Source organism: Lissotriton vulgaris, chromosome 1_1 (assembly GCF_964263255.1).
Source record: "Lissotriton vulgaris chromosome 1_1, aLisVul1.2, whole genome shotgun sequence".
NCBI lineage: Eukaryota > Metazoa > Chordata > Amphibia > Caudata > Salamandridae > Lissotriton > Lissotriton vulgaris.
Window position 1 is genome coordinate 1,989,249,518 of NC_141685.1, and position 17,131 is coordinate 1,989,266,648.

Below are 17,131 nucleotides of genomic sequence, written 5' to 3' on the forward strand. Positions count from 1 at the left end.
GCCTCTGACTTCTACGGTGGTAGGCGGACCCTCTGTGTTCTTCCGTCGAGGAAGGAGATGATCCATTCCAGCGTCTTGTCCTGGATTCCGATGTTGCTGAGGCGCCGTACTAGGGTGCGGTGGCAGACCGTGTCGAATGCCGCGGAGAGGTCTAGGAGGATGAGGGCCGCTGTTTCTCCATTGTCCATCAGGGCTCGGATGTCATCGGTGGCGGCGATGAGGGCGGTCTCGGTGCTGTGATTGGCTCGGAAGCCGGACTGTGAGGGGTCGAGGGATCCGTTCGTCTCGAGGAAGGCTACCATCTGCTTGTTGACGGTCTTCTCGATGACTTTGGCTGGAAACGGGAGGAGCGAGATGGGGCGGTAATTCTTGAGGTCGGTGGGGTCCGCTGTTGGTTTCTTGAGTAGAGCGCTGAGTTCGGCGTGTTTCCAGCTCTCAGGGAAGATGGTGGTGTCGAAGGATGTGTTGATGATGTCTCGCAGGTGGGGTGCGATGACAGCGTCGGCCTTGTTGAAGATGTGGTGAGGGCAGGGGTCGGTCGGTGATCCGGAGTGGATGGAGTTCATCGTGCGGATGGTGTCTTCGGTGCTGATCGGGGTCCAGGCGTGGAGGGTGGTGGTGGGGGGTGGTTGTTCGGTCATGGTGTGCGTTGGTTGGTTGTTGAAGCTGTTGTGTATGTCCGCGATCTTGTTGTGGAAGTATGAAGCGAGGGAGTTGCTGAGGTCTTGCGATGGGGTGATGTCGTTGTTTCCTGCGCTGGGGTTGGAAAGCTCTTTCACGATGTTGAAGAGTTCCTTGCAGTTGTGTGCGTTGTTGTCCAACCGGTCCTTGAATGCTGTTTTCTTGGCGGCGCGGATCAGCTGGTGGTGTTTCCGGGTGGCAAGTTTGAAGGAGGTCCTGTTGTCCGGTGTCGGTTCCCTTCTCCAGACTTTCTCGAGGGCTCGGCAGTTCTTCTTGGAGCTCTTGAGTTCGTCGGTGAACCAAGGGGCCTTCTTGCTGCCGGGTCTGCTAGGCGGGGTCCTCAGTGGGGCGAGTTCGTCCGTGCAGTTGCTGATCCACTTTGTGAGGTTGTCGGCGGCCTGGCTGGGGTTCGCTGAGCTGGCAGGAGGGTGCTGGCTCAGGGAGGTGGCGAGCTGGTCTGCTGTGATCTTGTTCCAGCTTCTGCGGGCGGCCTGTTGCTGGTGTTGGTGGGTCGTCGTTCTCTTGAAGGTGAAGTGGACGCAGCTGTGGTCCGTCCATTGAAGCTCTGTGGCGTGGCTGAAGTCGATGTCTGTGCTGGAAGAGAAGACTGCGTCGAGTGTGTGTCCGGCGAGGTGGGTGGGGGTGGACACCAGTTGCTTGAGTCCCAGGTTGGCGAGGTTGTCGAGCAGGGTGCTGGTGTTGCGGTCGTTGTTGTTCTCCAGATGGAAGTTGAGGTCTCCCAGGAGGATGTAGTCAGCGGAGGGGAGGGCATGCGGGCTGACGAAGTCGGCGATGTCCTCGCTGAATTGTGTGCGTGGTCCCGGGGGTCGGTAGATCAGGGTGCCTCTGAGGGTGGTGTTCGGGTTGGTGTGGATCTGGAAATGCAGGTGTTCGGCGCTGGTCAGGGTGTTGTCGGTGCTGGTCGTGAGACGGATGGTGTTCCTGTGGATGATGGCGATGCCTCCTCCCATCTGGTTGGCGTTTCGGTCCCTCCGGACGATCTTGTAGCCCTCTGGGATAGCGATGGCGATGTCGGGAGCTGAAGAGGCGTTCATCCAGGTCTCCGTGAGGAAGGCAACGTCAGGGGCTGTGGCGTCTAGAAGGTTCCAGAGTTCGATGGCGTGTCTGTGGACGGAGCGGGTGTTGAGCAGGATGCACTTGAGGTGGGTGCTGCTGGTGTTCGACTTGGCGGGTGCTGGTGCGAGGCTGGTCCGGATGCAGGTGAACTTGCAGGCGTGGCAGCTGAAAGGTCCGTGGGTACGTCGTGGAGTGGCTTGATGGCATTCTGGGAGTCGGCCGGTGTTGAGAGCGGTGAGGGTGGCGGCGGAGTACGTCAGGCGGGTCGGTCGGGGTCCTCGTGGGCCAGGGGTCCTGGCACTGGGCGCGGTCCAGGCGCGGATGGGCGTAGACGGGCTTACCTTTGGCGCACCTTCGGCGCACAATCGGCGCGCCCGCTGCGCGTGACCGCTGCGCGTTCGCACGGTCGCCATTTAAGGCGAAGTGCGCGGGTGGGCGGAGCAGCTGGGAGGCGGGAGCGGGGAGGGTACAGAATAGAAAAAGGGGCGGGGAAAAGCGGCGGTGGCGGGAAGGGAGGGCGGAGGGCGGCGATGTAGGCGGACAACAAGGAAGGAAAAACCAAAACCGAGTCATTTGTTAAAGATACCACCGATTTTTTACTTAAACTAGAACCGGCCATGAACCAGCTGAAAAATTCCCAACTCATCATGTGTACTGTGGACGTCTGCTCCCTTTACACATCGATTCCTAATGACGGAGGCATCGAAGCGGTTGAACTTTTTTTAGCATCATCTGATCTTGACCATGACTTGAAAGTGTTTTTGATTGAACTCACCATGTTCACATTATATCACAGCTATTTTTCTGTCCTCAACAAATGGTACCTACAACTCAATGTCACGGCCATGGGAAATTCTGCAGCTCCATGCTACGCGAATATATACATGAGGATCTTCGAAGAATCCCACATCATATGTCAAGACCTCTGGCGTCAACATGGCCGACTATACTTGCGATACATTGACGACATATTCCTTCTATGGGAAGGTACAACTGAAACACTCGTTACTTTCCTCACTACTTGGAATAACATCACTCCACGGATACAATTTACCTGGGATTTCAATGATCATTGTGTCCACTACCTTGATGTAAAAATCTTGAGAGAATCTGGAGAATGGTCCACCACCATCTTCCGTAAACCTACGGATAGGAACTCTACCCTGCATTATCAGAGCTTCCATCGCATGGGATTGAAGAACAATTTACCATATGCCCAGATACTTCGTGTCAAACGAATTGTCTCCGACGAAGAAGAAAGCAAGACACAAATCAAGACCGTTCTTGAACGTTTACGTGCACGGGGATATCCTAACCCGATATTAGATTTAGCTACCCAGAGGAGCCAGAAATGTACCAGAACTGCTTTATTAAAACCTAAAGTGAAGACACCCTCTGAACGCTTGGTGGTTGTCTCTAAATACTCTAAAGCTTCCAATCAGTTCCCAAAAATTATTCGTAAACATTGGCCCATCTTAACTTTGGAACCGGACTTTAAGGGTGTGTTTAATGAGCTCCCTATATTTGCATTCACCAGAGGCAAGAACCTCAAGGAGATCCTCAGTCAAACTTGTGATTCCAAGACCAATGTCCCTTACACGGGTCTCAAACCCTGTCACAATTGCAGCAACTGCAATAATTGTATTCTTGGAAATGTCATTAACCATCCAATGAAAGGCAACGCCATAAAACTTAAAGTGAACGCTACCTGCAACAGCAAAAATGTTGTATACGTTTTGAAATGCCCTTGTGGCAAGTGTTATGTTGGCCATACCGAAAGGAAGATCCGTGTGAGGATCTTAGAACATAAGAGCAACATCCGCACTCAGAACCTCAAGTCTACTGTCGCCACTCACTTTATGGACAATAGACATACAGTGGCCCAATTGAAATATCAAATACTCGAACAAGTCCCGATCACCACGAACAATAAGAACCACTTGCTTAAACGCGAGAACTTTTGGATCCGTTACCTTTCCACGATGGCCCCTTCCAGGCTCAATGATCGCATTGAGTTTCTTTGTTATCTGTAACTGTATATTTCGACTTTTTATGCTGCATGCTTTCATGTTTTTTCACTTATTTTTTCATTACACGTTGTCACTTTGTTTTATTTTTTGCACGCTCCAATATGGCGCTCATACCTTCATTGGGTCTCGAGAACTTAGTTTGGGACGTTTAGTCCTTTCTCGCTGTTTAACACCGTCCTTTCAGGACTTTCAGTCCTTTCTCACTGTCCATCACCCGCCTTCGGTTACTTTAATCCCGTTCGCCATTCACTTTGTTGATGAACTTCACGGAACTCCGCGGAGTCCCTACTCCTCTTTGCACGTGTAAGTACCCTACTCGGGACATTAGTACTGCCTGACCCGCATGTTTCACCCGCTTTTTGTATCTTGGTAAGCACTGTGGTTCACTCTCCGTCACTGATTTGTTAACCCGGTCACGCTATTCTTCATTCGATTTTTCGAACTCGCACCTGGTTCGTGTCCGCTGCCTTTACCCCGTTCCCCCTATCTTGTGCTTACACATGGGTACCCTCCGTCACCCCCGCTTTTGGGCTTTTATTCCCTGTTTACTCACCTGATGTTTTTTGCATATGCTCTGTGAAAACGATCTTGACATTTACTGGTGCACGATTGTATTTCTATGCCATTACAGTTTGGTTTTTTGCCTTTTTTGTAGAGTAATCCCCTGATGATGGGCTCCGCCCGAAATGCATTGGGATGTGTGAAAAGGAATATGCTTTAATTCATTTGTACCTGATATGGATTACATGCTTCGTTACGCACTTTAAAAGCGATACAAGTTCTAAATAAAAATGGAAAGCTGAATATTTCCACTTTGAACATTTAACATTGACTATTCTACGTTTATTGCATCAGACCTCTTGGTCACCCATACGTTGTGCTCCGGGGCGTTCTCCTCCTAGGCGGGGGAGCCTCTCCTTGGTTATTAGCGCCACTGTCACAGTGCGTCTGGCTGGTAATTGAAGAAGATCGAAAAATCTCCTCAGACCCTTCATTATATTAAAGCATGAGCCAGCAACTTCTCTTGTCTGTTGTTTGAAGGATAAAGTCTCGTTTAATTTAATTCCTAAATTTCGTGCAGCCACGATGGTGTTTGGCGGGGCCTCTGCTTCTTTTGGCCAACAGGTCTGGGGGGAGAAGAGGTTGTTCTGACCAAACGGCAAATTTCCGTTTTAGCAGAGTTGCATTTAAGGTGGTTGTTGTTCATCCAGGCAAAAGTTGCAGTCAAACACTCCTTCAGGGTCTGTTCTGCAATAGCCGGGTCTTGATCCAGGACAAGGACTAGTTGCGTATCATCGGCGTACGCTATTGTGCTGATGCTAAAGGAGTAGATTAGTTCAATCAGGGGGACCATATATAGATTAAATAAAGTGGGGTTGACACTAGAGCCCTGAGGCACCCCTGACTGCACCACTTTCTCCTTGGAGCGGAATTGGCCTAACATGGTGATCTGCCGTCTTTGCCTCAAGAAGTTTTTGAACCATTTTAACACGGTGCCCCCTATGCCTGCATTTATCAGGCGATGTAAAAGAATAGCATGGGACACCGTGTCAAAGGCTGCGGATAGGTCTAACAGGATCAGGACTGCCCTCTTGCCCTGATCCAATGCAGCTCTGATTGTTTCTGTGGAACACAGTAGAGCAGATTCCGTGGAATGGTGGGCTCTAAAACCCGCTTGATTTGGATGGAGAATATTATTCTCCTCCAGGTAGACCGTAAGCTGCTTATTGACACAGGCCTCTGCTAATTTACATACGGCTGGAAGAAGTGAGATAGGCCGTAAGTTAGATAGAACTGTGGGGTCCTGTAGCGCTTTTTTCTGTAAGGGTCTAACAGCTGCAACTTTCCAGCATGCTGGGACCTCTCCTGAGAGATGAGTTGAGAATGGAGTTGATCATTGGGTTAACCTCCTCTTTAATGATTTTTAACAGTGCAGGGGGGCATGGATCGAAAGGTGAGCCTGAATTAATTAAGGAAATGGCCTGGGAGGACTCCTCCAGGCTAATCGAGGCAAAGATTTCCCACCCTGCAATGCACGGCTTTGTATTTGGAGCGTTATGTGCTTCTTCTGACTCCCCCTGATTGATCTCAGGGAAATCTTTCGTGAGATTAGTTATTTTCTGATCGAAGAAGGTTGCTATCTCCTTGCAGAAGGTCTGAGAAGGCGGAATTTCCTGGGAGAGTATTTTGGGGTTCCTAAAATATTGACAATTTTAAAGATTTCTTTTTGTTTGTTTCTAAAGGCTTCAATCAAATTTGTATAGTAGGTTGCTTTGGCGCGTTTGATTGAGGCATGGTAATCCCTCCTAGCCCTTTTATAGGTCTCGTGATCGTCATTGTTATAATGTCGGCGCCATTTCCGCTCTAATGTTCTCACTTCTCCTAAGATTGTTTTTAGTGAGCTTGTGAACCAAGGAGCGGATTTTTTCCCCATCAATTATACAGAGCAAATTTCCCCATCTTCTGTAGGCATTCAAGAATGATATTACCTCTTGGCTAGACTGTTCCTGTCCTGACATGATGCATAAACTCAATTCAAATTTACATCCTTCCTACAGTTCCCTATTTTAAGCACTCCCATTTCTAGTAGACAGGGAATTCTTCACTAGCATAGGTAATATAGCTCAGAAAATTATATGGGGACGATCCATGGCCAGGGTGTCCTTATGTCTTTTAGAATAAATTAAAAATGAGGGAGATTTGTCACTTTCTATTTTTATACAGATGTTTCAGTGCAATTATGGTTGATAACTGAATGGTTCAGAATTGAGACAGATAAACTATACGCATCCATGGAGCATACAACAAGGCCACATAAAAAAAACACATATTTCTCGACACTAGTTAGCACCAGCATAATGGTTTGGGATTCAATGGGGAGAAATTAGGCCTTACTTCTTTCTCTTCCCCACTGACACCTGTTCACTTTAATGAGGCATTCATACCCGCATTATGTACAGGTGTCTTTGACAAATGCAGGAAGAGATGCTGATGCTAGCCAATATGTTTTAATGTTCCAACATTAAATCCTTTCATCAATGCAAGCAGGAAGTTGGTCTGGAGAGATGGAGGGACTCCACTACGTTCAAATTCATAATTGGGTCTTACACCCGCTTATTAGCGGTAGGGCAACTAGAGAGGGAACGATCATTGAGAAAATGATTGGGACACTGATAGGTAGGTAGAAAGAGGATAATTTCTAAAGTGTACCAGGTTGAAGGAGCACCAAGAGGAGAATGGTCTCACATGAAACACTGGGAGACACACTTGAGGAGAGCATCCCTGCCCGCCTCCCCCTGCTGAGAATGGAATATACTAAATAGAGAAATCCATAAAGGCTCTATCTGTTTGAAAAGTCGAGGCTTGCATTACAATATATCAGAAATACATAACAAGTAGGGGCAAACTGGGGGACATTCAATTAAGTCGTCAAAATCTCCATAAATGATTAATGTCCATGAAAATATGTATAATAATCATCCTCAGGCATAATGCCAAAGCGTGCTACATGACAGCTTTTCATCAAAATCATAGTGCATCGCAATGTTCTATTAATCTGAAAGAAAGTACGAGTGGAAAAAAGGCCATACCTGACACACGTTTTACGGAGTATTAGAGTCCTCAGGGTTAAAAACAATCACTAGATCATGATTGAATGTTCTGTGTCATTTTGAGAATTGAAATCTGATATCCAAAGCAATAATAATTTCTTCACTATTTTGGCAGATTTGCTTTGGCTTATCCTAGATAAAAGAAGATCGTATCATGATTTTTTGAAGAATTTCTAAGTTAGTGAACCCATGATAAGGAGAAGCAATCCCATGATAAGGCTACAGCATTCCATAATGGAGCGACGTTCAGGCCACCCGGTCTTGCTGTCCATTCAACTGGGTACACAGTCAAAATATCGAGTTGGAAATATCGACCTACCATAATATCGAGTCTGAAATATCGAAGGAGCATAATATCGAAGGCAAGAATATCGTAGGACAGAATATCGACCCAAGGTAAGTAATATCGAAATACTTAATATCGATGTAAGTAATATCGAAGTCAGTAATATCGATAGCATATATATCGATGTTACTAATTTCGATGACACTAATATCGATATTTGTATTATTTTATAGTTTTTTATTATGTATGTGTTATATGTTTAATTTAAGTATTTAAAATAATTACTATTATATGTGTATACATTTTATATAATAATAAATTAATTTATAAGAAAATTGTATGTTTTAGTACCGGAGCGGGTTGTGGGTTTATAGGGGAATAGGGTGGGAAGTAATTTAATTATGGTAAATTGATTATTAATCAGTAGGATTTATTAACAAATTATAATTAATTGGTAATTATTTGAAAATAATAGGAAAATAATTTTAATTAATTTATTAATTAATATATATGTTCTGTAGCGGGTTGTGGGTTTATAGGGGAATCGGGTGGGAAGTAATTTAATTATGGTAAGTTGATTAATAATTAGTAGGATTAATTAATTATTTATAATTAATTACTAATTAATATTAATTAATTTGAAGAAAAAAAATAATTCATTAATTGATATATATTTTCTGTAGCGGGATGTGGGTTTATAGGGGAATAGGGTGGGGAGTAATTTAATAATAAGTAATTAATAATATATAATTTTACATATTTTTATTTAATAATTAATTGGTAATTAATTAATATTAATTAGTTAATTAATTAATATAATTTTGTACATATTTTTAATTAGTAATTAATTGGTAATTAAATCATATTAATTATTTAATTACATTAATTAGAGTAATTTTTTTATATATATAATTTTTAGTTATTGTTAATTAATTAATTGGGTAAAAATGATATTCATTATTAAATTAAATTATTTACAGCTAATGTGCTAATATATTTACTTTATTGTTATTGTTAATTAATAATTAATTGCTAATTAAATAATATTAATTATTTTTGGGTAAAGGAGTATTTTTAGTGTTCAGGGTCAGTTTATGGTTTCTGGGTAAAGGGGTATTTTTAGTGTTCAGGGTCAGTTTTGGGTTTTTGGGTAAAGGGGTATTTTTAGGGTTCAGGGTCAGTTTTCAGTTCTTGGGTAAAGGGGTATTTTTAGCGTTCAGGGTCAGTTTTCAGTTTTTGGGTAAAGGGGTATTTTTAGGGTTCAGGGTCAGTTTTCAGTTCTTGGGTAAAGGGGTATTTTTAGGGTTCAGGGTCAGTTTTCAGTTTTTGGGTAAAGGGGTATTTTTAGGGTTCAGGGTCAGTTTTCAGTTCTTGGGTAAAGGGGTATTTTTAGGGTTCAGGGTCAGTTTTCAGTTTTTGGGTAAAGGGGTATTTTTAGGGTTTAGGGTCAGTTTTCAGTTTTTGGGTAAAGGGGTATTTTTAGGGTTCAGGGTCAGTTTTCAGTTTTTGGGTAAAGGGGTATTTTTAGGGTTCAGGGTCAGTTTTCAGTTTTTGGGTAAAGGGGTATTTTTAGGGTTCAGGGTCAGTTTTCAGTTCTTGGGTAAAGGGGTATTTTTAGGGTTCAGGGTCAGTTTTCAGTTTTTGGGTAAAGGGGTATTTTTAGGGTTTAGGGTCAGTTTTCAGTTTTTGGGTAAAGGGGTATTTTTAGGGTTCAGGGTCAGTTTTCAGTTTTTGGGTAAAGGGGTATTTTTAGGGTTCAGGGTCAGTTTTCAGTTTTTGGGTAAAGGGGTATTTTTAGGGTTCAGGGTCAGTTTTGGTTTTTTGGGTAAAGGGGTATTTTTAGGGTTCAGGGTCAGTTTTCAGTTCTTGGGTAAAGGGGTATTTTTTGGGTTCAGGGTCAGTTTTCCCTACTGTTGCACCCACTGGAGTGGGAATAGTAATTTGTACCCTTACGCTATCCAACTTTTTATATAAGTAATTGTAAAAAAATCCAATGTTTATTTTAATTTTTATATTACTTACATTTTATTTATGTTATTGTTTTATGTTTGTAAATGTATTAGTAAATTAGAATATATTTCATTAATTTATAAATTAGTAAAATAGTTATTAATACTTATTGTTCAGTACATATATATTATATATTTACTGCATATATTTAATTAATGTATTATTAATATATATGTATTATTTATTAATTTTAAACATTATTAGATACTTTTAAATATCTATATTTTATTTATTAGTGTTATATACTTAATTTTACATTTATATATTAAAAAAAAAATCGATATTTTTAACATCGATATTTTTTACATCTATATTATTTTTTCGATATTTTTGTACTTACCATGTTGTAGATAGGATGTCGATATTTTTGCCCTCGATATTATGGACTCGATATTTTGTAGGTCGATATTTTTGAGGTCGAAATTCTGTCAGTGATTCTGTCAACTGATGTCTGGTACATAGTTTTGAACAGATGAAGCCTGGCAATCAGGAATGTAAACAGGCCGATAAGAACCCAATTGTCTTAGCAAGGGTAGGCCAGGGAGTTTAGGTTGAAATGTATCAAACAGTTAAAGTGTCATGAAATGCCATATGCCGAAGCCTCAGTGTGTGTGCTTGCTTGAGGTGCCAATCACAGACGTGCACAGCTGATCACTGGCTATGTGAGGAATCTATTTAGTAAAAACATATGATTGCAAAACTATATATGGATGTATCTGAAAAATGTGTGGTGGAGAATGTAATGGAGAATTTAATGAATATGTCCTTCTTGCCTGGGACCACCATGTGAAGTATGGAGTGTAATGGCAAGAAGAATGTCGAATGGCTTCACATTTGCAAAAAAAACTCCTTTGCATGTTGCCATTGCTGTTCGATTCTTTAAAACTAGCTCTTGTCTTGGGAGCTTGTTTCTAACTTAAGAAACTAACAGATTGCCAAACAGGCCACCATGACCTGGCAACCCTTCTGGCAATTTGTTTTTCAACACAAGTGTTCCCAGTGTGTCAAGAAGAGCACTTTGGCAACCATGTTCCTCCAGTGCAGCTGAGAACTCTAAATAGTGAGGACTTCTGACTGGCTACCAAGGTCTGAATGATGACATATGATTCTAGCACACTCGCCCACAGTCATACCCCCAAAGCAAGAGACAATCATTTAAGGAATAGGCCAGCTATCATATAAAGTCCATAATCCATAAATTAAATATAACTCTTGGGACACAGTCTACCCTCTACCAATGTGTGATGTGTGGTAGGAAATGATTAAGGGTGTAGAGTGCTAAGCTAGTGGAGTTTCAGTGGCCGTGGTGGATTCTGGGGTGTTAGAGCCCTAGCCTGGGGATAGCTGGGAGTTTTTGGAGGATAGTGCGTACTGAATCCTAAGGTAGCAGGTGTGCTAAGGACATAATATGAATCTGGGGTGTCACTTATTGTAATGCATTGAGTGCTTAGGAAAGACTGTGAGGGTTAAAACAAATGTGTGACTCGTGTAAAAGACACAAGGCTGCCCAATTGCAGAAGGTTGGAAACACTCATTTACTGCAGTCTACACATAAGAGTTCAGTCAACGCCCTTTCCAGGCTGACATTGCAACTGCTCCACGCATTTGAGGAGCCGCTGAATACAGCACAAGTTAGTAACAAGACAGCGAAAGTGCAGACCTATTAGGTGAACTAGTCTGCGAGACTTGTACTTGTTCTTTTGCGACCATGCGACCATGTTCTGCATTTGTCATACAAGACAGCAAAGCAAATGTTTTGATTACTTGTGTGGGAGCATACATAGTGTATTGGTTTGGTGACTGTGTGTGGAAATTGCTGGCAGTAGGGTCATTTTGCCCATGGTTTATAATTATCAGCCTACTGTAGGAAATGTGATCTACGGCGAAGTACACCTGATGAAAGATGGCAGACTTAGACCGTGGCTTTTTGCAGCTGTGGTGTAAAATCGGTCACTAGTGCTGGAACTAGGGGTGCAGCAAATAAGGTAGCACCCCAATGAAACGTAAAAGAGTTTAGATGGATATTGGTCAATTAACTGTTTTTCTTCTGGCATCATTTTTTGTTTTCCAAAAACAAACTGCCACAAATCCCCTTTGCCTTCAAAAGGGTGACATTATGTGCCTGCACCCCCCTCTAAAACTTTTTCCGGCACCACTGGTTTGGTTGGTCAGATTAAAGCATGTACATTGAAGTTCGCTGTGTCAGTATTGTGGTACAATGGGCAAGAAATCCAGGCCTGGCCCTCTACTATCCATAATTAGTGACCACCCGACGGTGGACTGTCGCTGCTCGCAGCTGTGGTGCAGCCAGGGTCTCCATCTTTTGTGGACTGCTGTTACAAACATGAATGCAGTCAGCTCCGGTTTGGCGGACTGGCCAATCAATGTGGACAGAGGAACAGGAAAAGAGTGTGCAAAATGATTATCAATCCCAAGTGACATTTCACATGAACTCGCCAATGGCAACTGAGGATTGGAAAACTGAGCCACTACTCGGAACGTTTGCTTCCAGCAGTCAAGCCTGCCTGTACAAGATGCGTGATAAATGAAAATAATGCCTTAAGTTATCACTGAAATCAAGAGACAAGGCGGACTTGAAAAACAGATAATTGGAACACAATCCACTTGATATCCCTTTCCGCCCAAAAGACTCTTCAATTACTTTCATTGTTAACCCGGTCCCTGGGCTTGCCTTAAGAGAGCGGAGATTAGTGTGTGGGGAACTGCTGGGCTTGAAACCTTGAGGGATCTATACATCGACACGACACGAAATCATGTGAGTTTGAAAATTTGATGGATGATTATAGGCTATCACTAGGCTATCACTGGGGACTGTCTTGCTTTATGCAGTATTGAAACAGCAAATTGTTCAGGAGTCGGGAAACACACACACCAAAGCTACCACATCCAAGGTTCTACAAACACTGCTGACTCATGGCCGGAGCGGAAAAGCGATTACAGTGTTATACAATTCCCTTAGGCCTGACTCCGTCTAACTACTGACACCTTTATGGGCATACCGGAACAGCGTCTTGGCCAAGGACCTTACTGATAAACAGTGGACCCAGTTCATAGGCTACCCTAAGTGTATATCAACCAACGTCAGACTGAAATAAACACAATTCAATTATCTCCACCATATATATTTAACTCCACATAGGCTGTCCCCGTTCTCTGCCTCCGTGGATATATGCCCTAGGTGCCTGTTCGCAGACGCCACATTCCCCCATATGGCATGGACATGCCCTCAATTTAGGGATTACTGGAACGGAATAGCTGAGATACTCATAGAAGCATCGAGGTCCAGTGGAGCCTCAGGCACTACATTTTATTCTTGGAATTACGAAGCGAAATGCCAGCTGAAAAAACCATAACAGATTCTTAGACCTAGCGCTGGGATTGGCCAACCTCACACTAGCCATGTCCTGGAATTCAGCTGTGGGCCCTGGCATATGCATATGGCTCACGGACTTACGTAGATTGCTGGTCGTGGAACACATGAACCAGCAAGATAACGCTACACAACACCCCCCAACAAATATTACGCAGTGGTAAGCCCACGTAGCTGCCATAGAATCAAAAACTGCAAACCTTGGCTTCTGACATACCATGATTCGAGCACCAGACTGTGTTCCCACAGTGTTTCACAGGCCAAGTCATGCATTCAAAAGAGAACAAGTATTTTGTGCATACTGATACATTCATGTCCACCTCAAACAGTACAGCAAATAACCACACAGGTCGCGGTTTCCCCCTCCCTCGTACGCCCCCTGGCACACATTCACACACAAGTGCATAGGCGGAGGCCTGTTGGAACCCACAAGCAGGTATACATTGCGCATACACGGGCAACAAGGGACAGGTTTTATTTTCTCTTCTTTTTTCCTAGTTGTTATTTTTTTAATAAAGTTGGAGACAGCATACTCATGATATAGTATGCTAATATTGATGTGAAATTAATGTAATTGTGATGGTACATTGCCCTATCAATACTGCACTTGATCTCTATTTCTATATGGAAATACATAGTCTTGTCAATTTCAGACTATAGGAATATTTGGTCCCTCTCCCCTTTGTTTCTCTTTTTTTGTATTCTTTTCGAAAATCAATAAAGACAATCCAACAAAAAAAAAGTTACTTTCATTGTTCGTTTACAGAAAGCTGATACTTACGGGGTAAAATACTCCAGTCATTTTATCCTTGATAAACAAATCGGGAATTGCTTCCAAAAATGGATCTTTGTATCCCCATAAAACCTCCTTCACTGTTCTTCTCTGGAACAAAGAGGAATTCGATTTTTTGATCCATCCATTCACTAATCCTAATGCAATTTGTGGAATGACAGAAGGGGCAGCCTAGAAAGAAAGCAAACATGTGTTTAGTAATTCCATAGCAATGTTCAATACAAATCTTTTTGGTTTCCAGTAGCTATAATATGTTTTCGCAAATGATTGACAATTAATACACTCCTCTGGTAAAATCATGGGTACATATTACAAGCTGACTTTGAGGTCAGCTCTAAAATCTGTCCGAAATAACTCAGGATCTCCATGGCACTCATTACAGGCACCAGTGTGTTTTAACTATGAACAATCACATACTACATTGTGTTCTGTAATTCACATTACTCTAAGGTCACTAGATGATGAATTTTATGTTAGGTCATGTATCCCTTTTTCGAACAATAGAATACACAATCACAGTAAATGAGAGCAGTAGAAAACTACTTTGGATGTCAACTCAACTACTGATTTCCACTCTCTCTGCACTTTTGGATCTTCACTCACACTTCTGAAAATGCCACTTTTAGAAATTTGGCATTTTCTTGCTCTAATCATTTTGTGGATGCAGCCTGTATCCAGGGTCTCATGACTAGGTATGACAGGCGGCTGGTCTTTGTGTATTGCTCCTGGTCAGTGAGACAAAAGGGGGAGCTGTTGTCAGAATGGGTCATCACTGTCAGGATGAAGGGGAGGAGCTGTCACCTACCACACTTCCTCAAGGCTCTGGCTCTGCACACTCACAAAGGGTTTAATACTAGTCTTTTGTGCCCTCAGACAAGCTTGGACCAGGGCAGAGAGGCAGGAAATTCTACACACCTCTGTAGGGGGAGGACTCTTGAAGCTTCATCTACTCGCCCCTGGACCCTGGACCCGTGCCCTGCTAAAATTCTGGCGAAATTGGCCGAGGTGATTAATCCGTTGGCTAACCCGTTACTGAATCTCTCGCTGAGCCAGGGAGTGGTTCCGCAGGCTTGGAAGCAGGCCATGGTCATCCCGCTGCTCAAGAAGCCTGGTCTGGATCCAAAGGCCCCAGTCAACTACAGGCCTATTTCTCTGTTGCCGGCTCTCACGAAAATTGTGGAAAAGCACGTGCAGACGGTGCTGTCCAATTTTCTAGAGACGAATGAGATTCTGCATGCCACCCAGTCGGGCTTTCGTCCAAATCTCAGCACGGAGACTGTGCTCCTCGAGGTCTCAGAAACCATAAAGGGGTTCTGGATACTGGGGGCAAAGCCATGCTGGTGATGCTGGATTTGTCGGCGGCTTTCGACACCGTCCCCCATGATGGCCTTCTCACAAGACTCTGTGAGATTGGACTACGGGGGACGGTGCTCAGCTGGTTTTCCTCCTTTCTAGCCGGCCGCCGGCAAACGGTCTGGGCCTCGCCAGATTCCGCCGTGATGCCGCCTCTGGGAGTCGGGGTCCCTCAGGGCTCTATTCGGAGCCCGACCCTCTTTAATATCTTCATGACCCCTTTGGCGGCGTTGGCGGAGTCGTTTGGGGCCCGGATCGTATCCTATGCAGACGACACCCAGCTCCTCTTCTCGTGTAAGAGAGGAGGAGACTTTGATGGGGAGAGTATCCGGTATTGCCTTGGGGCTGTGTTCCAATGGTTTCAACTGAACAGCCTCAAGTGCAATTCCGATAAGTCCGAGGTACTCTTCTTTGGGTGTGACACGGAGCCAGACTGGCAGGCTTGGTGGCCTATTAATATGTTCCCCCCAACTTGTTCATCCCAAATGGCTAAGAACTTGGGGGTCAAGATGGACAAGGGGTTGACTATGAAGTCCCAGATCCTGGGGGTGTCGGGCATCTGCTTCGGCCTCCTTAGGATGCTGCGGAGGTTTCTTCCCCTCTTATCGGAGGAGCACAGGAAGCTGACTGTGCAGGCCCTGATAGGCTCTAGGCTAGATTACTCAAACGTTCTGTACCTGGGCCTGCCAGAGTACCTGCTACAGTGGCTCCAAGTTGTGCAGAATGCTGCGGCGAGAGCGATTTTTGGCTTGAATAGACGCGCTAGTGCAGCGGGCTTGTTGCAGACCCTGCATTGGCTCCCAATCCGCAAGCGGATCGCCTTTAAAGCTTTGACCCTGACCTACAAGGCCCTCCATGCGACGGGAGCAAAGTACCTCCAAAAGAGACTTGCCTTCTACCATCCGGCTCGTTCTCTGAGGTCAGAATCCCTGTTTTTGGCGACTGTTCCATGAGTGAAGAGAGCGCGCCTGGGAGGTCGCTCCTTTGGACTACTGGCGCCACAGCTGTGGAACTCTCTGCCGCTTATACTTCGGGGAGCCACCAGCTTACTTGCTTTTAGAAAGGGCCTCAAAACCTGGTTGTTTACCCAGTAGGCCTTTTTGCTTGTTGTGTTCTTTCTGTCTGTGATACTTTCTTTTTCAATGTGTTATGTTAGTATACTGTAGCCCTCCTTACTAAAAGCGCCGGGACACTCTTTTTGAGTAGCCGTGCGCTCTACAAAAGCCATTATAACATAACATAACATACTTCAAAGCGGGCGCCAGGCATAAAAATTGGACCCTCAGACCCAACTCTTCAGATCACTTCTGGACCCATGGATTCTCCCTGGAAGAAGGACTGCCCAGCTGTGAAGTCTGTCCTCATGACCAGCTTGCTGGCTAAGAACTGCTTGCTGTCCAAGGCCTGCTGTTTCTGCAGTAGGTATTTTCTGCTGCTGTGGATTGCCCTGCTGAATCCAGTCTGCCTGTGCGGATCCAGAACTCCAGGTAATCTTCAAGGGTCAGTTGGCTGGCAGTTTGTTCAAGCCACAGGGGCAAACAAGCCTTTTTGACATTGACGGATCTTCCTGCAACTCGCTGCTCACTATCGACTACAGCCCAGTGCAACACAGCTTGTCCTTGATGCTGACACATCTCAGCGCAAGCCCACACACATTCCAGCAGCTTCTTTGATGCTGACACAGTATCGACACTGTCCCAGCACAACCCATCTCATCCCCTGTGCTGAAACACTGCAGAACAAGTCTTCACAAGCCCTACCAGCTTCTTCATCGCCACACAGGACCTTGCATAACAACTCTTCAACAACAATCATTAACCCCCGCCGCTGCATTACGCATCTCAACACCAAACCTCGTATCTCAGCTGATCGACGACTGTTCCTTCACTCCAGGGTACA

At 44.4% G+C, this 17,131-nt stretch overlaps 1 protein-coding gene across 1 annotated transcript in view; it reads right to left on the bottom strand.

Moving 5' to 3' along the window:
• The window catches only part of CD36 (CD36 molecule (CD36 blood group)), a 553,162-nt gene that overhangs the window by 313,097 nt on the left and 222,934 nt on the right, over nt 1-17,131 (bottom strand). Inside the window, exon 4 of the mRNA XM_086919832.1 lies at nt 13,868-14,050. Within this exon, the coding sequence (XP_086775958.1) occupies nt 13,868-14,050 (183 nt within the window). The remainder of the gene's footprint in view (nt 1-13,867; nt 14,051-17,131) is intronic.